This window comes from Scyliorhinus canicula, chromosome 14 (assembly GCF_902713615.1).
Source record: "Scyliorhinus canicula chromosome 14, sScyCan1.1, whole genome shotgun sequence".
NCBI lineage: Eukaryota > Metazoa > Chordata > Chondrichthyes > Carcharhiniformes > Scyliorhinidae > Scyliorhinus > Scyliorhinus canicula.
Genome location: NC_052159.1, coordinates 57,497,811 through 57,519,820, shown reverse-complemented (window position 1 = coordinate 57,519,820; position 22,010 = coordinate 57,497,811). Strand labels below are relative to the sequence as shown.

General features: G+C 43.5%; 1 protein-coding gene across 4 annotated transcripts in view; it reads right to left on the bottom strand.

Annotated features, from left to right (window-relative positions):
- Nucleotides 1-2,009: 2,009 nt before the first annotated feature.
- Nucleotides 2,010-22,010, bottom strand: part of cenpj (centromere protein J) — a 120,718-nt gene continuing 100,717 nt past the window's right edge. For all 4 annotated transcript variants that reach the window (XM_038818700.1, XM_038818697.1, XM_038818699.1 and 1 more), the window contains 3 exons: nucleotides 17,891-17,975; nucleotides 16,085-16,205; nucleotides 2,010-2,449 (listed from right to left, as the gene is read on the bottom strand). In XM_038818700.1, coding sequence (XP_038674628.1) covers nucleotides 2,254-2,449; nucleotides 16,085-16,205; nucleotides 17,891-17,975 — 402 coding nt within the window. In that variant the 3' untranslated portion in view covers nucleotides 2,010-2,253. The remainder of the gene's footprint in view (nucleotides 2,450-16,084; nucleotides 16,206-17,890; nucleotides 17,976-22,010) is intronic.

Sequence of the window (22,010 nt, the reverse complement as noted above, 5' to 3'; positions counted from 1 at the left end):
GCCACCTCAGAGTTCCTTCACCTCAAGTTCCCTAATCAAGTCTGCTTCATTACACATCACTACATTCCACTTGGGAGGAGAAACCAACTCCCTCCAATTATTTTGCACTTTTTACAAACAAAGTGCCCATGAACCAGGTAAAAAAGTTCAAAACAGAATCCTCCAAACAGGAGCCACTTTGTGTGCACCAATCAGCTCATGGCTGCCACCATAAATCCTCCTATCTTTGCTTTCCTAACAACTCCTACTGTTACCTCCTTCTTAACCGCTGCCTTAATGGTCGAGAGTCAAGAATTCCTAAATCATGATGGCCCCAAGGCCATTGCCTGTGAGGCAGCGGGATGCAGTGTAGCGGTGGCAATGAGAACAATAAAATATGTGCATTTCTACAGCAACTTTCACAACCAAAGACATCTCAAAGCAGGTGTCAGAATGAATGACTGTGTCATCACCGTGTCATCAAGTTGAACAAAACAAGTTCTCTCATAGTAATGTGATAATGATGAGATAATCCTGTTTTTGTGACATTGATTTGAGAGATAAATATTGCCAGGCCATCAAGGTTAACACCCTGGTCCTCTGCAAAATAGTGGTATGGGATCTTTTACCTCCACTTTAAACGGTGAACATCAGTTTAAGGTCACATTCAGAGGGCACCTCCACTGACAACACTCACTCAGTACTGCATTGAAGTGTCAACCTTGATTTTTGTGCTGGTGTCCAAGAGAGGTGCTGGAACCCACATTTTTCTGACTGAGGCAAGAGTGCTATCAGCTGAGCTATGACTGACACATACACAGATATGGCCTATCCACAAAAAAGGACATTTGATATGGTTAATTACCATTCCCACAATGTACACTCACTCAATCTTCAGCAAAATAATAAAGTATTGTTGAGAGTGCCAGCATGTAGCATTTACTAATAAGCTGGACAACTCTGCCAAGTTTGTGTTCTGCCAGGATAACCTTTAGCAGACCTCATTTTAGCCTTGTTCAAAACATGGGTAAAAGAGCTGAATTCTAGAGAAGAGGGTGACTTGTCTTGACACCAAGACAGCATTTGAGCAAGTGTAGCATCAAGGAGCCCCAGAATTATTGAAGTCAAAGGAAATTGGGGGAGAAAACTCCACTGTTTGGAGTTCTAGTCAAAGGAAGGTGGTTGTGGAGCACCAATCACCCACCACAGCTCCAAACTATTGTTTAATGAGTTCCACAGGGAAATGTCCAAGACTCAAAGAAATTCAGCTGTTTCTATGGCATTCCATCATCAGAAGAGGGAGTGCTTGCAGATAATTGCAGCGTTCAGTTTCATTCACAATGCCTCAGATAGTGAAGATGTTTGGCAAGACCAGGTCAACATTCAGGCTTGGGCCAGTAAGTAGCAAGTAACATTGACACAAGTTCTTCTTTTGCTATTTAATGGCATTAGCGTCAAATCTCTAGAGTATTAACTTTCTGACCAGCTAACTGGACCAGCCACATAAATGATGCAGCTGCAAGAGGCCAGAAGCTGGGAATTCTGCAGGAACTCACCTCCCGACTCCCCAAAGCCCTTTATCAAAAGGTACAAATCAGGGGCGAAATTCTCCGACCCCCAGCAGGGTCGGAGAATCGCCTGGGGCCGCCAAAAATCCGGCCCCCGCTGTGGCAGAGATTCTCCGCCACCGCGAGGCCCCTGCGGTGATTCTCCGGCCCGGATGGGCCGAAGTCCCACCGCTGGGAGGTCTCTCCCGCCGCCGAGGTTTGAACCACCTCTGTAACAGAGGGATCAGCGGCGCGAGCGGGCCCCCGGGGTCCTGGGGGGGGGGGGGGGGGGGGGGGCGGGGCGATCGGACCCTGGGGGGTGCCCCCACGGTGGCCAGGCCCGCGATCGGGGCCCCCCGCTCAGACTCCGGGCCAGTGCTGCCGCCATCTTCGAGGAGAAGCTTTACAGTGGGGTCTACGTTATTTGGTTCACTTTATCAAATGCAATTGCAGATTAACTTAAAGAATGATGATCTCACAGTGTATAACAGACAACGATTTTATAAAGATTTAAACTTCCATATCATAATTTTGTCACAGACACTTTGATTTATGTTAAACCTCAATTGTTCTAATACTAAGTATTTACATATAGAAAACAAACAAAAAAGACAATTTACTAACATATGAAATATAGTTATATAGTACAATGCTAGATTCTGTGTAAATACATTTAATTAAACCAATGTTCAGATACAGTGGACTTTTATATTTTAAAGACTTACAATTACTGGGGTTTACTGTCCATAATTACATTTCCTTCCTTGTCTTTGATTCTTACTCTTCCCGAGCTGTATTTTGTTTCTTGCTGACCATTTGCAAACACTGTTTTAACAGTTCCATCGGGGTACTCCCGTCTTTTGTAGTTTGATGTGTGTATTTCTCTTTGTCCATTGATAAATTCAATTATCTTGTTACCATCACTGCATTGAAGGAAACAACTTTAATTTATATAGCTTCTTTAACAACATCAAGACATCTCAAACTACATACATAGGATATGTGGCAAAGGCCAGTCAGCCCAACCAGTCCATATTGGTGTTTATGCTCTACTAAAGCTTCCTCCCATCTTTCCTCACCTAAATCTATCATTCACTGTAATACTCTATATTTCCTTCATATGCTTGTCTTGCTTCCTCTTAAATGCAATTGTACAATACACTTTAACCACTTACTGTGGTAGTGAGTTCCACATTCTCACTGCTCTTTGGGTTTCTTAACCTCTTCTGAATTCTCTATTTGATTTATTGGTGACTATTTTGTAACAATGGCAATTGTTATCCTCTTCCTAACAAGTGGAAACATTCACTCTCTATTCACCCTATCAAAAACTTTAATAATTTTAATGGCTTAATTTAGGTCACCCTGAACTTTCTTTTTTCAAGAGAGATGATACCCAATCTGTCAATGCTTTCCTGATATGTATTCCTGCACATTTCTGATGCCACCCTTGTAAATCTTCTCTGCACCCTCTCCAGTGCCTCTATGTCCGTTTTATAATATGGCGACCAGAAGCTTACAGTACTCACAAACATGATCTTACCAAGGTCCAATACAGATTTTTCATAACTTCCCTACTTTTCAATTCTAACAGGGTTTTTAGCCTTCTGGGAGCTCCTGGGTGATCAAGACTAGTGTGGATTCATGACACTGCGATATTCCAGAACATCAACTGAGAAAAAATTAACTATCTGCTGATACCAACTGGAGTGTTGAGAGTTTCAAGTTCTTGGATCAATTTGGGGCACCATTTAATATAATATGATGGGAACATCAAGTACTGTTATTTGCAGCACAATTTTGCTTTGCTATGAATCTGGAGGCAAAGGGCCCAGAGGCACTCAAAAGTGATGAGCTTGTTTTGGCAGCGAGAGGCTGCGTTTAGGGAGAACAGAATTTGGGAGGGCAGTGTTGGGTTGGAACATCTGATGCCAGAGGGAGAGAAGAGACCGGACTGGCGATTTGGTGGGTCTGAAGAGAGGAATCAGAATCCCAGGATGGGACTGGAGTCTATGTTGCGAGGGAGACTGGAAACTGCATTCTTTAATTGTGGCATTGGGAGTAGCAATCATGTTCCCCTTGACTTCACATTCAGGAAAGAAAATAGCCAAGAACATACCTTTTTGGTAGGAAGTTGTCCCAATGTCTGGTTTTACTGGTAACCAACACTGTAAAGGGAGCCTCAAACGGTGTTTGGTCCCATTATTTGCGTGTGTAAAGAGACACTTAATAACAAAATACTTTGTTGTGGTTACTAATGTCATGGCGGGAAACACAGCAATTTGTGGACAGTAAAATTCCATGAGCAAATAACCAAAGTAACAACTTGTATTTATAAAGCACCTGTAACATAATAAAACATCCCAAGGCACTTCACAGTAAAGCAAAATTTGACGCCAAACCATATTAGGCTATTTTAGAGCAGATGGCCAAAGGTTGGAAAAAGGTAGGTTTTAAGGAGTGTTTAAAGAGGCACAGAGATTATGGAAGTAATTATGGAAGGAGATGTTGGACAAGCAGTCTGATGATTTAATCAAATGTGGGAGTGACAGGACAGATGTGACGGAGGTAGAGCTGGATGTCATCAGCAATCATGCAAAAAAATACTATGTTTTTAGATAATGTCACGAGGGTTAGCTTGTAGACAAGAGCAAGGAACAGGCCATACATAGATCCCGAGGAACAAGGGAAATGGTGAAGGAACAAGAAGAAAAGTCATCGCAAGTGATATCTGGCTACAATTAGTCATGAATTGAACCAGTTTCACCATCTGGATAACCATGAGGAGGGGTTGGAGGAGAATGATGTGATAAACACTGTCAAACGTTTTAGACGGTCAAGAAGAATGAAGAGGGATAGTTTACCTTTATTACAGCCACAGAGGATGTAATTTGGGTCGAGGCTGAGGCATTTTGTTAAAGTGGCCGGAGTAAATATCAGATAGGAAAAGGGCATGGATTTGGTAGGCAACAATCAAAGACTTACAAGTAAAGGGAGGTTGGAGATATGGCAAGCAGTTTGACGAGACTCCTTTGTGGAGAGGAATGGCAGATTTAAAGACGAAAAGATTTAAAGATGAAAGAGAACTGTTAGAAATGTCAGCTAATACGGGGCCTGGAAGAGATGTTGGGTGGTCAGCAATTTAATGGGAAAGGGTTAAGCGAACAAGTGGTGGGTGTCGGACCAAGTATAAGATGAGTTCAGAAATGGCATGGGAAGAGAAGGCAGATAAATTACAGAAAGATGCAAGTTTAGGGGTAGGGCAGAGAGGTGAGGATGCAGAGAAAGTTCAGCTCGGTGGGGTAGTAGGAGGGAGATAAATAGCAGAGACAACTGATTGAATGGTCACTACCTTAGTGACAAGGTAGTCCATGAGGTCCACACAAATTGTTGGAGATGAAGGTGGAGGAGACAGGGGAGAGGAAATAAGATGACAATTGCAGTAGAGAAAATAAAGTAGGAATTATTTGTGTATTCTAGAATTATTCTGGAATAGTGAACACATCCAACAGATGAGAGCAGGGAGCAATTGTGCATTGTGTGTCCAGCCACATTTGACAGTGAATGGCTAAATCAGCTGTCTGCCATATCGGTTCAAGTCTGTGTCCCTTGAGGGAGTGGAGTGAGTATTGTACTGGGGGAACAACCAGGGCGAGAGTAATGGTTTTATTGGGGACTAGGGTATCAAAGATGGAGGTGATGATGTAGTAGATACAGAAACGTCAAGTCAAAAGGAGGTCCAAGGCCGAGATGTTGGAAGTTTGAAGGACACGCCCAGCCATCAAAGCACCCACCCCTTTATTGGCCAAAATCGAAGGCAGTGATTGAAGCCTGTCGAATTATTGGGTCCAAAGCTAAGGACCGCCCCAAAGAGCGCAAAAACCCAGAGGGATAAAAAGAGACACAGCCATGTGTTCGGTCTCTCTAGGCCCCGGCCTACGCCTAAAACTAAGTGTAGCGTTACGACCAGAAGACAAGTTCAAGACCAACGATCGCTACCCGACGAATGAGCCCAGCAGAAACAAAGCCACTTCTACCCAGCCACGCAAGATCCGAACAAAGGCCTTGTTCAGCTGCAAACAGCCAGTTGCCCTGAAGTTAAGTATAGGTTATTGTATTTGTTAGGTGTAGTTTAACTTGTAGTGTTTTATGTTGCATGTCGAAGTAATTCTTGTGTGTAAATAAACTATCTTTGAACTTGAACTGACTAACTGGTTGTTTGGTCTTTGATCAATATCCGGTAAAGCCTTGTGGTGGTATCATTTGATACCTGGCGACTCTGAAAAGCAATATTATCATTAATAACTGCCATATCTAGTTAATTTGGCAACATTATTGGTGCCGATTGGCAACATTATTGGTGACGCTGGTGGGATAGTATTCCACTCATTAAAAAGAGCATTATTAATTGGCAACCTTACTCAGGTGCCGAAAGAGCAACACTGCATATAAACTGGAAAAATCAGATTGGCAGTCGTAGCCTGGATGAGGAATCCATAGGATACTTTTGCAATAGAGCAGCACATTCTGCACCAACCAGAGAGCAGGTTATATTAGACTTGGTATTGTGATGTGACAGGATTAATAACCTTAGAGTGAAGGCACCCCTAGGTAACAGCAACCCCAACATGATGGAATTTTACATCAAGTCTGAAAGCGAGAAGAGTTTGTCTTAGACTAGTATTTTAAATTTAGAGCAACTATGTGGGCAAGAAAACTGAGTTAGCTAAAGTGAACTTGGATACTAGGCTCGGGGACAGATCAATAGAGAAGCAATGCCAAAAAATTTAAGGGGATATTTCAGAATACTCAGAATAATATTTATTATGAAAGGAAAATTTTACGGGAAGGACCCACCATCATGGTTAACTAAAGTAGTTAAAGAAAGCATCAAACTTAAATAAAAATGATATAACTTCTCAAAAGATGAGTGGTGGGTCAGATGACTGGTCAAACGATAAAGAATGGCAGAGAATGACTGAAAGGTTAATAAGGAGGAAGAAATTAAAAACCCGGGAGGAAGCTAGCTAGAAATGTAAAAATGGATAGCAAGAGTTTCTACAGTTATTTAAAAAGGAAATGAATAAGCAAAGTGTTGGTCCTCTAGAGATTTACCATGGGGAGTTAAATGTAGATAATAAGGGAATAACGGATGAAATGAACAAATATTTTGCTCCTGTCTTCACTGTAGGAGGATACAAAAAACATTCAGTAATAGCTGTAAAAAGGAGGTTGAAGGGAGAGAGGAGCTTGGTGAAATTACAATCACTAAGGAAGCAGTACTGAGCAAACTGAAGGAACTGCAGGATGACAAGTCTGAGTCTAGATGAACTTCATCTTAGGATCTTAAAAGAAGTAGCTGATGAGTTGGTGGATGTGTTGGTGCTGATATTACAAAATTTATTAGATTCTGGAAAGTTCACATCAGATTGAAAAGTAGCAAAAAGTAGTTGTATTGACTATTAGGAAAAACTTAATAAACATTTTTTTTTGAATCTGGAAAAAGGAAAAAATGTTTATTAAGAGGTTTTTCATAATAGTCAATACAACCCATAACAATCAAACAGGAAAAAAAGGCAAAACATTACAATCAAAAAGAAAAAAAGTGAAAAACACACACCTAATTAACTTAAATACAAAAACTAACCTCAGTCCTCTAACAACTGATTAGCTCCTTAAGAAAGAAAAGAAACAGTTGCTATCTTAGATAGAACCTCTCCACTTACTCCCTTTGGTGAACTTGACCTTCTCAAAATGCAGAAATGACTTTGAGGCGCCCAGCCAAGCAGAGGCACTAGGTGGAGTGGGAGACCTCCAACCAAGCAATATTTGCCTCCAGGATATCAATGAGGCAAAGGAAAGGACATCTGCCTTTACCCCATCCTGCATCAATGACAAACCCGACACCCCAAATATGGCCACCAGCGGACATTGTTCCAAATTTACATGGCATGAAGCCCAGAAGCCTTTGAGGCAGGACCAGAACATATGCGTATGGTTAGTTGGCCCAAGAGATCAGGGAAAATCAGGGAAGAACCTGCTCATCCTTGCTCTGGTCAAGTGCGTCCTGTACAATACCTTGAACTGAATCAGACTCAGCCGAGTACATGAAGACATGGAGTTGACCCTATGAAGGGCCTCACCCCACACCTCACCATTCAGAATGGGACCCATTTCGCCCTCACACACTCAACAGAGCAGAATCCATTGAAAGGATATGACCATATAGCTCTGAAATAGTCCCACCTCAGACCTAGCCAGTGATAGAGTCTTCTTCATCAGGAAAAGGGTGGTGCCAAAGGAAAAGCTTTACGTGAAAAATCATGAACTTGGAAATACCCAAAAAAACTGGAATTGGCCAGCTGGAATTTCTTAGCTAACTCCCCAAAACTGGCAAATCTCCCCTCCACGAACAGGTCCCCAAGCCGCTCCTGTACCTTCACCTTCCAATGTTTAAATATCGAGTCCAAACCAACAGGTAGGAGGAGGTGATTATTGTAAATAGAGGCAAGTGAAGACATGGAAAGGAGCTTGAAATGCTGTCTAAACTGGTTCTAAATTCTAAGGGAGGAGACCACCTTTGTGGAAAATCTAGCAGGGGAAAAGGACAATGTGCAGTAATTATTGCATGAAGACTAGATGTAGTGCACAAACAAGCTCCGATTTGTCCCCAAATGGACCCGGGATCGCTAAACCACAACAATATTTTTTGAATGTTAAGTGCCCAGTAAGAAAACAATTAATTGGGTAAGGCCAGCACCCCGACTGTGTCCCCCTTTGGAGCAGAACACCACAGATTCGAGGAGTCTTACCCACCCAAATAAAAGAGGATATCTGTTTGTTGACCTTGGGAGAAAAAAAGGATTTGGGGAGAAAAATGGGGAGACACTAAGAAAAATAAAAACCTTGGGAGCATGTTATTTTGATAGTTTGAACCCTGCCCGCCAAGGATAGGGAGAGGTTGTTCCACCTCTGCAAATCTGCTTTGATGCTGTTAAACAAACTGGTCTAATTTAATGTATGAAATGAGTCCCTGTTATGGGCCACCCGGCCTCCCAGATAGCGTAAAATTGTCTTAGCAAGGCGGAAAGGTAACATCTCCAGTTGGGCTCATCTCTCGGGGGGGGGGGGGGGGGGGGGGGGGGGTTAACCGGGAAGCATTCACTCTTGCCCAAGTTCAATTTGTACCCAGAGAATGAGCCAACGGTGTTAAACAACTTCATTATGTCATCTATGGAAGGGGCTGGATCGTAATATAAAGAAGTGGTTCATCCGCGTAAAGGGCCACTGGATGTTCCACCCCTCCCCAACTAATCCACCCTCCTCTTACTGAAGGACTTCAGCACTATAGAGCCAGAGCATGCAGGATTGGGGACAGTGGACACCCCTGCCTCATGCCCCTATTCAAAATAATCAGAGTTCAAGGTGTTCTTACGAACACTGGCAATGGGGGCCTCATACAACAGACAAATCCAAGAAATAAATTTGCGGCCAAAACCAAACCTTCAAGAATCTCAACTACTTCCATTCCACACTTCAAATGACTTTTCACCATCAAGAGGTACTATCACCTCTGGTTAGGACACTGAGGAGGGAGGGGGAAAGGCAACATTTAACAGGTGATGTATATTGGCCGAAAATTGGCAGCCCTACATGAAGCATGATTGATCCTCCAAGACTATATTTAGGAGGCAAGGCACCAGCTGAAGCAGCAGCACCTTGGCGAGCAGCTTGACACCCGCATTTAAAAGCAAGATAGTACGATATGAACCACACTCTGTTGACCTTTGTCCCTCTTAAGAGGCAATAAAATAGAAGCTTGAATGAGGATCAGGGACAACGACCCCAGGAAAGGGAATCATTGAACATGTCCAAAATTAAAGGTGCAAGCTGCTCTGAAAAAATCTTGTAGAATTCAATTGGAAAGCCATCCGGACCAGGGGCTTTGCCAGATTGCATCAATTTTGAAATTTCATCAGGGGGTAACGGGGATTCCGACTCACTGCTCCTATCAACCTCAACTGTTGGGATGGATAGGCCGACACGAAAGTCAGACATGACTGACCCAACCGCAGGAAGTTCTCCTATAAAGATCATGGTAAAAATGTTCAAAAGCTGCATTAAGCTGAGGAGATGGAAACTAGATTGCCGCTCGAATTAAGTTTCTGGGTGATCTCCTGGGATTGACCTACCGTTTAAGTTGGTGAGCCAAAAGGCAACTGGCCTTCTCGCTGTGTTCATAAACATACCCCTTGATCATCGTAACTGTCTTACCGCCCTGCTAATCGACAATAGTTCGAACTGTGCAGTTTTTTCCTACTTGCTAGTAACTCCGGAGGAGGATCAAGTGAGTACTGGTGATCCACCTCAAGAGTGCAGTCCATGAGCTTCTGCTGCTCCTCCCTTGTTGTCCTCAACAAATGTGCTTCATAGGAGATCATTTCCCCCTGAGGATCACCTTAAGAGCCTCGCATAACATGGAAGGTGAGAGAGAATCGGATTTATTAAATTTTATATAGTTATGTATGGCAGCGGACACATGTTCACAAAATTTGTATCCACTAACAATAGAATCATAGAAACACAGTGCAGAAGGAGGCCATTCAGCACATTGAGTCAGCACTGACTCTCCGAACAAACACCCTACCTAGGCCTCTCCCGTAACCCAGTAACCCCATCTAACCTTCTGAACATTAGGGGGCAATTTTAGCATGACCAATCCACCTAACCTGCATATCTTTGGACCGCGGGAGGAAATCGGAATACCCGAAGGAAACCCACACAACACGGTGAGAATGTGCAAACTCCACACAGACAGTTCCCCCAGGATCAGAATCAAACAGGGGTTCCTGGTGTTGTGAGGCAGCAGTGCTAACCACTGAGACACCATGTTGCCCATGCCACAATATTGTGTCTAATCTCCAAGGTGGATATTGGATGGGGCCAGACTCTAGCGACAAATCAATATGGTGCGGGGTATGATCCACAATAACGATCGCTGAGTACTCAGCCGCCACCACTGAAGGGAGGAGAGACATATCTACAACAAAAAAAATCAATGTGTCAATATATTTGTGAAGAAAAAGAAAATACTTTATCGCTGGGTGCAAGAAACGCCAACGATCTAACGCCCCATCTGCATTATGAAAGACAACAAAGCCCTGGACATCCTCAACGGTGCAAGAGATTTCGGCTTGGAATGATCGAATCTAGGGTCAAGGAGACAATTCAGGTCCTCACCTAAAATAAGCTGATGAAAGTCTAAATTGGGGAGGGAGGCCAGCAGGGAATTAATAACATTTGTATCATCCCAGTTGGGTGGGGGGGGTAAATGTTAACCATGAAAATCGGGGTGTTCACCAGGGAGCCACAGACAATAACATGTCAACCATTGAGGTTGGCTATAATCATGAGAAGCAGAAAACTGAACCCTTTTATTAACAAGAATCGCCATACTCCTGACCCTGCCATCGAAACCGGAATGAAAAACCTGCCCTACCCTTCTCTTGTGCAGCCTAGTTTAATATCTGACCTACAAATGGGTCTCTTGCAAAAACACTTCGGGGTTTAAACTCTTGAGATGAGCAAATGCCCTTAATCTTTTCATTGGGATAGTCAAACCCCTAACATTCCAGGTGACCAAACGAATTGGAGGTCTCCCACTCCCCGTCAATCCAGAGTCAGCTATTTCCACCAAGAGAGATTAACCAAGGGATACTTAAAAGATAAAGCAAATAGATCCACCCAAGATGGCCACCAAACCAAGTCAAAAGACTGGATGAAGAAAGATCAACAGAAACCGTCAGCAAACTACTCCCACCCTTCTCCCCCAACACCATTGCCATTGAATACGACCACACCCAAGTACAAATAGGGGCCAGGCAAACAAACCTACCATCATACTAAAGCCAATGTTTAACAAACCCAAACAAAAAAAAGAAGTCCAAGCTCATTATCTTTAAAAAAAAACACTACTATAATGAACTGCAGTGAACCCTCCAAAACGGCTCCTGTTAACTACCTCCTTAGTTAGCAGGGAGACGCCTGTTGGAAAAAGAGAAAAGTAGATATAAAGAACAAAATTTCAAAACCCTATTTAACTTAAGCACCGAAAAAAACCTACATATTAATATAATGAACAGCACCCCACAATAGTGTAAAACCCCAATTTTAATCAAAAACTATAAAACTCAAATCCAACAAGAAAATCAAGAACAAACATGAAATCCCAACAACGTAACAATACAACATGCCTGTTGAGAGCCAAAAACCCAATTATAACGCAGCCAACTTGTCTCTGTTCCGCCTTTCCCAGCGTATGAAAGAAATAGTCTTTTTCCTCAAAGGTTACTCTGAGATGAGCCGGGCAGACAAACCCAACCGGACTCCACTCATATACATTATATCCCTTCTCTTTGCTAACTCTATACTCATGTCCTGATAGAATCTAATGGAGTGGCCTTCCCACTTAAAATCATCGTGTGTCCATTGTAAAACATTCTCCTTTAAGCCATGGAACCTTACTACCACCATACGCGGTGGATCTTCAGGACGGGGCCTCAGTCCAATTCAGGAGGGGATGTGAAACTATCCTCACCCAACATTTTGCAGAACATGCCCATGAAGCATTCCCAACTGAAAACCCCCCCACCTGCATAGGACCCTGAATTCCCACAATCCAGATATTTTGCCTTCTGGATCTGTTTTCTAGGTCATTTATCTTGGCTATTCATTTCGGTCACCAAAATCAGTTCAGATTCCGGCGCGGTAATCAGATTGCTGTGGTCCAATAAGGCCACCTCCGTATTTTTGATCGTGGCTCCTTGGACTTTAATGGTCTGATTAGTTTGTCCCAGAGCTGCTCAAATAAGGGCAAAAGCCTCTTCACTTGATTTTTGAGGTCTTCCGACACAATTTATCAGTGCTTTTCAAATTCTTTCGTCAAGGTATTAGAAAGAACCTTGGCCGTTAGTGGAGAGATCCAGAAACCGACTCCGCCATATTACTTGTCATTGATCTCAGAGAGGCCTCAGACTCCATCAGTAAGTTTCTGCTCCCAGCTTTCCTTTCCTTGATTTATTTGGGGCATTTCAGTCATAAAAGACCGTTACTCCGATAACTAAATGGGTTTCCGAAGAATAAACAATCCATGGTACCAAGAAAAGGGGCAAAAAGTACAGTACGCGAGTGGGAGCAGTACAGTACTCAAATGGGAATGTAATGTGGGGAAAATGAGACGTTATTAATTTTAGTAGGATGATTAAAAAAAGCAGTATTATTTAAGCTTGGAACGGCTGAAGAAATGAGAGGTTGTAGTGCATGAGTCACAAAAAGTTGGTATGCAGGTGCAGCATATAATCAAGAAGGTTAAATGTCATGTCTTAAATGTCACCTTTAAGAAAAGTGTGTTTTATCAAATGGTTGCAGTGATGTCACTGTGTGGGTGGGGCTGGGCTGAGATTCTGTCTTTTACTTTCGTTTTGAGCTGGAAGCTGCTTTGTGGTTCTGAGTTTTTTGGTTTCGTTTTCAGTTGGGAGCTGCATTCAAACAAGGAAGCTGTATTTTGGTCTCTCTCTCTCTCTGCATGCTAAAGAATGTCTCCAGACCACTTGATAACTTCAAAGTAATACTTGTTTTCTGTAAAGAATTCAAACCTACTGTTTTGTAGAAGAAAAAAGGTGTTTGGCTTATGGATGTTGTTAGGAAAGTTATTAAGGGTTACCTATAGAACACTATCTTTGGGGGGTATTTGTGTTGGTAGTTGATGAGATGTTTACTGTGTGTTTATAAAATGTTAACTGGATTCATAAAATAACCATTGTTTTGTTTAAAAATACTTAAGATCTCTGTTGCATCACACCTGGAAAGTGAGCCCTTGTGCTCCTCATAACCAGAAAGTTGTGGGGCAGGTGAACTCCATGATATACTTTGATGTTTTCTAAACCCTGGCCCATAAAAAATGGAATGCAATCCTTAATTATGAGAGGAATGGAACATAAAAGGAAGGATGTTATGCTTTAGTTATATAGGGCATTGGTAAGACCACATCTCAAATACTGTTCTGGTCTCTTTATTTAAGGAAGGATGAAAACACATTGGAAAAGATTCAGAGATTTACTTCATTGATACCTGGAATGAGCAGGTTGTTTTATGAAAAAAGGTTAGACAAACTGGGCTTGTTTCCCCTGGAGTTTAGAAGAGTGAAGGGTGACTTGGTTGAAATATACAAGACCCTGGAATGGTACTGACAAGGTAGATGTGGAAATTATGTTTCCTAGTGTGGGCGAGTCCAGAACTAGGGAGTGCCGTTTTAAAATCAGGGGTCACCCATTTAGGACACAAATGAGTTGATATTCTTTCTCTGAGAGTTGTGACTTTAGAACTCTCTGCCTCAGAAGGTAGTGCAAGTGGGGTCATTGAAGATTTTTAAGGCAGAAGTAGACAGATTCTTGTTAGGCACGGGAATCAACGATTATCAGGGCAGATGGAAATGTGGAATTCGAAACACAAAACAGATCAACCATGACTGAGGGCAACAGTGGAAGGGTGCTTTTCTGATGGAAGGGCTGTGACTAGCGATGTTCCACAGGGATCAGTGCTGGGACCTATGCTGTTTGTAGTATATATAAATTATTTGAGGAAAATGTAACTGGTCTGATTAGTAAGTTTGCGGACGACAAAATGGTTGGTGGAATTGCAGATAGCAATGAGAACTGTCAGAGGATACAACAGGATATAGATAGATTTGAGACTTGGGCGGAGAGATGGCAGATGAAGTTTTATCTGGACCAATGTGAGGTAATGCATTTTGGAAGGTCTAATACAGGTGGGAAAGATAGAGTAAATGGCAGAACCCTTAAGTATTGACAGGCAGAGGGATCTGGGTGTACAGGTCCACAGGTCACTGAAAGTGCCAGCGCAGGAGGAGAAGGTAGTCAAGAAGGCATACAGCATGCTTGCCTTCATCGGTCAGGGCATTTGAGTATAAAAATTGGCAAGTCATGCTGCAGCTCTTTCGAACATTAGTTAGGCCACACTTGGAATATAGTGTTCAATTCTGGTTGCCACACTACCAGGAGGATGTGGGGCCTTTGGAGAGGGTACAAAAGTGGTTCACAAGGGCATTAGCTACGAGGAGAGGTTGGAATAACTCGGTTTGTTCTCACTGGAATGACGGAGGTTGAGGGGCGACCTGATAAAAGTCTACAAATTATGAGGGGCATGCTTAGGGTGGAAAAATCAATTATTGGGGACATAGGTTTACGGTGCGAGGGAAGCTTTTTCACACAGTGAGTAGTGGGTGCCGAGAATGCACTGCCAGAGGAGGTGGTGGGAGTAGGTACGAAAGAGACATTTTAGGGACGTCTTGACAAATACATGAATAGGATGGGACTATTTCGTATGAGAGTTAAATATTGACCAGGATACAGAAAGGATGTTTCTGCTCTTTAAATAGAACTAAAGGATTTTAAATCCACTTGAAGGCAAACAGAATTCCAAAATGTCTGATGCAAACAGTGGGTTGAATTCTCCACTGCCGGGATTCTCCGTTCCACCGGCAGCACACCCCAGCCCCTGGGTTTCCCAGCAGCATGGGGCGGCTACAATGGGAAATTCCAACGGCAGAAATGTTGAATCCCACCGTCAGCTACGACGCACCTCTGAGAAACACGCAGCTATGGAGGCGGTGAATTCACCCCACCACCTCTGACAGTGCAATTCTGAAAGGTTAATTTATTCTAGACTCAGAACTCTGGGTGAAGCTTGAACTCATAACCTTCTGAGTCAGGTGAGAATGCCACCACCCAGCTCAGGCTGAATAAAGGATTAGATGCTTTGTAAATTGCAACATTGCTTTCTAGAATTCAAATTTTTTGAAGAGGGGAAGGTGATATTTTTGTAATCATAGGGAATGGCATGGTGGCACAGTGGTTGGCATTGCTGCCTCATAGCACCAGGTACCCAACCTTTGGTAACTGTCTGTGTGGAGTTTGCACGTTCTCCCAGTGTTTCCTCCGGGTGCTCCGGTTTCCTCCCGGTGTCTAAAGATGTGCCGGTTAGGTGGATTGGTCATGATAAATTGCCCCTTAGGGTGGGGTTGAAGGAATAGGATGGGGGATTGGGCCTAGGTAGTGTGGTCGTTCAAAAGGGCCAGTGTAGACTCAATGGGCCAAATAGCCTCCTTCTACTCTATAGGGATTCTATGATTCTATGAACAATTCTCTACTGCCAAGTAGAAACCTGGTGGGTAAAGAGTTATAAACTCTTGTTACATACTTGCCCTGGAGTTGCTGAAAACACTGACTACACAGTTTGACATTATTCAGCGAAGCAGATCAATTACCTAAAACTGGCTGAAAGGAAAATATATATATTTTTCATTTTCATTATGGGGTCAGGAAGAACAGAAATGTTTCTCCAGGTGTCAAAAGAAAGGCATAGGCAGATCTGGCATAATTTAATTGAATGACCACACGGCTCAATGCACTGAATAGCACTATGGTATACAAGTTATTTATCTCATTTTGCTGAATAAATTGCTTTTGGTAGTTACTTACAGCTGCATGCGTATAATTGTGCCATCTGGAAACACACTCTCTTCATGGCCATCTGTGAACAAGTATTTAATCGTCTGGTCTGGAAAAGTGATTTCCTTTCTACCATCTGGGTAATGTTTCTCTGGATTTAACAAAATACTTAAATCAATTGTTTGCATAAAACTATTTATAATACCATCTCGTCTACTATAATATTTAATGATGAAAATAAAATGATACCTCACATTTGAAATGAAATGTGCTTCAGAATATCCCAACACGTGTCTCTTTCATTGGCCACTCTAAACTCTTCTGCATTTTGCAATTAAGTTGCCCCCCCCCCCCCCCCCCCCCCCCCCGCACAAGAGTGATTCTGCCCCTGGCACAGTTTGGCACATGTCCTTCTTTCTTCACGGGCTATACTTATCTTTCACCCGGTGGGGTATCCCCTGGACTGATTCACATTTTTAAAAACCTGCTGTAAACCTCGCTGACGTGACATCATGTTGGCGAGGTTTGAATATTGAGTGGGATAGGAGGAAATCATTTGACGGGGGGATTGGTAATTAAAGTAAATTAAATGTATCTAAATCTATTAAAATTAGGTCCTCGTCCTTTGTGGGTATGAACCTCAAGAAGCGTGGAAAGTCGAGAAACAGTCTCGTCGGTGAGAATCTTAATTCCGGATTCTCGCTGACGGTGGACACAAAATCTCCCCCGCTGCTTGAAAATTATTAGATGAAAGCAAATCAACATACAAAAATTACATTCAAAAGTGCACCAGAGCACCTCATAATAGGGGTTGTTTGCAGCTACTAGGTTACCAATATTAGGAATAACAGCAGAAATGGAGAATACAAGGAAAAATAAGAATATGGATTCATCCTTGGGATCAGTAGGGTAGAACGTTCCCCGTCTCAGAAACAGATGGGGCAATGCACAGGGAGATCAAGGAACGTATTCTGCCCTCAAAATACAGTGGAAGATAATTTCAACAATCAACTGAAGAGGAAATTTTCAATTTTAAGTCATTGAAAATACAGGCTATTCATGGATTTAAAATGTAATACAGATATTAAATATGGTGAGCAGTAGGACACAGGTTTGCATCTAGTTTTCTCACACATCAAAGTAGATTTTCCAATTGACCTAGTGTGTTAAAGCTGATTGAAGAGGATAAGTGGCTGCTAAAATGACAGCAATATTGGTCATTTTTATAAATAAAAATGAATTTTAATGTGCACATTTCAACCTTTGCAAAGTTGCTTAGATCAAACAAATGGCTGGCACGATAAACGTGGCTGCAGGGATTGGGAAAGTATTAAGAACGGGAGCAGGAGATCCTAAAAGAGAAACAAGTTATTACACTGAATACAGTGCATTAATGGATTTTTTGCATAAGTGTTTTAACTTACTAGCACCTATAACATTGGTCAATTACGTAGTATGCAAACTTGTAAAATAATGAAACTTCACTGGGAAACAAACACTGCCAGTCCACTACAATGCCCACTTTAGAACAAAATTCAGAGAGTATGCCTTGATTTTTTTATTTGGGCCATTTTAGCATGGCCAATCCACCTAACCTGCACATCTTTGGACTCTGGGAAGAAACCGGAGCACCCAGAGGAAAACCACGTGCACACACAGGGAGAAAGTTCATACTGCACACACACAGCCACCCAAGGCTGGAATTGAACCTGGGTCCCTGGTGCTGTGAGGCAGCAGTGCTAACCACAGTGCCACTGTGCTGCTCTGAGTATGCCTTGATAATGCATTTTAAAGTACATGAACACTGAAAGCTCAAATAATTAAAACTTCCCATACCGATCTGATTACTTGGGAACTGCAAAATCTCTAGACCATCAGTATACGTTGTGTGTGTTGTCTGTGCATCTGCATAATAATATACCTATTAAATATAAAGAGCACAGATATTTATACAGTTGACAGTCATGGCATCATGCTTACATTGGCAATCTCAAAACATGTAAAAATTAAGAGAAAGGGTAAAAGAAATATCTCAAGCAACGTTAATTGAACAAAATCAAAAACTATTCTTTGAAAGAAGTACATTTGGAAAAGCCAGGATAAAATTCCAGAAGATTACAATCAAGGTCTGAATTATTTAAATCTATTTTTGGACTATTAATCAGAGCCAAAGATTTACAAAATCAAAATACTATTGAAAACCTGAAATAAGAGAGAGAAAATGATGAAAATAATTAGCAGATCAGGCTGCATCTGTGGAGAGAGAACAGATATAACATTTCAGACCAATGACCTTTCGTCAGAACAGTTTTGACCCACTAAGTATTCAGCTGTTTTTGTTTTCATACCGAAAGAATTAGCACATTCAGAGATTGTGGCAAGATATTTCAGATATATTACAAGGATACAAATGTAAGATAGAAGAGCTTTAATATACTGACGTACCTATGAGAAGGTGATTTTTCTTTTCATTCATGAAATGGGCGTCTATATCAAGGCCAGAATGTATTGCCCATATCTAATTGCCCTTAAGGTGTTCGTGAATTACTGCCTTGAACTGCTGCAGTACTTGAGGTGTAACACCCACAGTGCTGCTGGGAGGAAGTGCCAGAATTTTGACCGGTGACAGTAAAGGAACAGCATTACACTTACAAGTCAGTAAACAGTGTGACTTGATGGGGGAAATTTTCAAATAGTGTTTCCACACATCTGCTGTCCTTGTTCATCTAAGTGGTAGAGGTCAGGGGTTTAGAAGGTACTCTTGAAGGAGCCATGGTGATTTGCAACAGTGCATCTTGTTGGTATATACTACAGCCACTCTACCAGTGGATGGAAGGAGAGAATGTTTAAAGTAGTGGATTGGATGTCAATCATATGGGCTGCGTTGTTCTGGGTGGTATTCAGCTTGAGTGTTGTTGGAGCTTCACTCATCCAGGCAAATATTTGGGATGGGGGCATGGAAGGAGGGGTTTATTCCATCGCAATCCTGATGCAACTTATATGTTTTAGGTGGTAGGCAGACGTTGGGTAGTCAGGCGTGTTACTTGCCACAAAATTCCCAGCCTCTAATCTGCTTATTTAGCCACAGTATTTATATGACTGGTCCAATTAAGTTTCTGGTCAGTTGATGGTAAGGTAATCAGTGACAATAATGCCATCCAGTTCTTGGTGTGTGCAGGCAGACTGCTTCATTATCTAAGGAATTACAAATGGAACTGAATACAAGTCAGCGACCATCCGCACTTCCTGTTATATCCAACAAATTACAAATTATTGGAAAAAAACCACGCAAAAATTAACATATATATTTACAGGCAAGCATCTTCATAATAACAAGCGTGGCCACCCCTTTTAACCGGCATACATATTTTACCTTCCCCAATATGGCCGAGGCACATGTTTATAGGCATTTATTTACAATTTGGTTTTGGGCCTTAGCTTGCCATCAGACTGTCGCTTGTGGCTTTGTCCTTCCTTTTTTTTGGAATAATTTTTATTCAAGTTTTCAACAACAAATTTTTATCACAACAGAGAAAAACAGTAACCCTTCCCCTCCAATACAAAAACAATAAATTAACAAGAAAAAGAAATAAGCATAAAACCATGAGAACAAATCCCCATAACGAACCCGTAGCCCTCCCCGCCTCGGCTACCTTCCCCCGACTCCCGTCCATTTTCACCTGATTCTTGGCCACCCGACTATTCTTCCTCTTGTTCGTTGGCCACAAACAGGTCCCGGAACAATTGCATGAATGGCTCCCACATTCTGTGGAAGCCATCGTCTGACCCTCGGATGGCGAATTTGATTTTCTCCATTTGGAGAGATTCCGAGAGGTCGGACAGCCAGTCTGCAGCTCTGGGCGGTGCTGCTGACCGCCAGCCAAACAGGATTCTACGGCGGGCGATCAGGGAGGCAAAGGCAAGGGCGTCCGCCCTCCTCCCCAGGAATAGATCTGGCTGGTCTGAAACCCCGAAGACCGCCACTATCGGGCATGGCTCCACCCTCACCCCCACCACTTTGGACATAGCCTCGAAGAAGGCAGTCTGGAGCAAGACCAGAACATTTGGGCGTGGTTGGCCAGGCCTCTTTGGCACCATTCACATCTGTCCTCCACCTCCGGGAAGAACCTACTCATACGGTTTCTTGTTAAGTGGGCTCTATGTACCACTTTTAGTTGCGTCAGGCTGAGCCTTGCGCACGTGGAGGTGGAGTTGACCCTATGCAGTGCTTCGCTCCAGAGTCCCCACCCTATCTCAATCCCCAGGTCATCCTCCCATTTCTTTCTTGTTGCGTCCAGTACGGTGTCAGCCCTCTCTACCAGTCGGTCATACATGTCGCTACAGTTCCCTTTATCTAGGATACTTGCGTCCAGTAGGTCTTCCAGCAGTGTCTGTCGTGGCGGTTGTGGGTACGTCCTGGTCTCCTTTCATAAGAAGTTTTTGAGCTGCAGATACTGTAGCTCGTTCCCCCTGGCTAGCCAAAATTTCTCTGTCAGTTCGTCCAGTGTTGCAATCCTGCCGTCTGTGTATAGGTCCCTGACTGTCAGTGTCCATCCGTCCTGCCTCCACCTTTTGAAGGTGGCGTCAGTCAGTGCTGGTGTGAACCTATGGTTGTTGCAGATGGGAGCCTTGTCCGACATTTTGGTCAGGCCAAATTGCTGACGCAGTTGGTTCCAGGATTGGAGGGTGGCTGTCACCACTGGGCTGCTGGAGTGTTTTTTGGGTGGGGATGGAAGTGCTGCCGTGGCGAGGGCCCGGAGGGAGGTCCCCATGCAGGAGGCCTCCTCCGCACACACCCACTCGGCCTCTGGCCCCTGGATACATCCCCTTACTCGCTCGGCTGTTGCCGCCCAGTGGTAGAATTGTAGGTTTGGGAGGGCTAGCCCCCCCCCCCAGATTTTGTTTTTTTGTAGGACCTTCTTTGGGATCCTAGCATTTTTACCCCCCCCCCCCCCCCCCCATACGAATGCCATGATTAGTTTGTCCAGCGCTTAGAAAAAGGCCTTGGGGATGTAGATCGGAATGGATCTAAACAGGAAGAGGAACCTGGGCAGTACGTTCATTTTGATCATCCGGACTCTCCCCGCGAGGGAGAGTGGGAGTGTGTTCCATCTTTGCAGGTCCTTTTTTTACTTCCTCCGTCAGACTGGTGAGGTTCCATTTGTGGATCCCTTTCCAGTCATGGGCTATTTGGATCCCCAGGTAGCGGAATTTGTGTCGGGCTTGTTTGAACGGCAGCCCCTTTAGTGCTGCCCCCCCCCCCCCCCCCCCCCCCCCCCCCTTGCGGGTGTACTGGGAAGATCTCGCTTTTGCTCATGTTGAGTTTGTAGCCCGAGAAGGCTCCAAACTCGTTCAGGAGCGCAATGATTCCGTCCATGCTGCTCTGTGGGTCCGAGATGTAGAGGAGCAGGTCATCTGCATAGAGTGAGACTCTGTGCTCTCTGCCTCCCCTTCGGATCCCCCTCCAATTTTTTGCTGCCCTGAACGCGATTGCTAGTGGTTCAATTGCTAGTGCGAACAGCAGCGGGGACAGTAGGCATCCTTGTCTGGTGCCCCTGTGCAGCTGGAAGTATTGGGAGTTGGTTTTGTTGGTCCGTACGCTCGCCATGGGAGCATTGTATAGGAGCTTTACCCAAGCGGTGAACCCTGTTCCAAGCCCGAACTGCTCCAGTACCTCTGAGGTATTTCCATTCAACTCTGTCAAAGGCCTTTTCTGCGTCCAGGGAGACGATCACCTCTTGTGTTCTCTCCCCGGAGGGGGTCATTATCACGTTCAGCAGGCGCCTGATGTTCTAGGTAAGCTGTCTACCTTTGACAAAGCCCGTCTGGTCCTCTGTGACCACCTCAGGTACACAGTCTTCTAGCCTTTTGGCTAGGATTTTGGCATCTGCGTTCAGCAGAGAGATGGGTCTGTATGACCCACATTCCGTTGGGTCTTTGTCTTTCTTAGGTATCA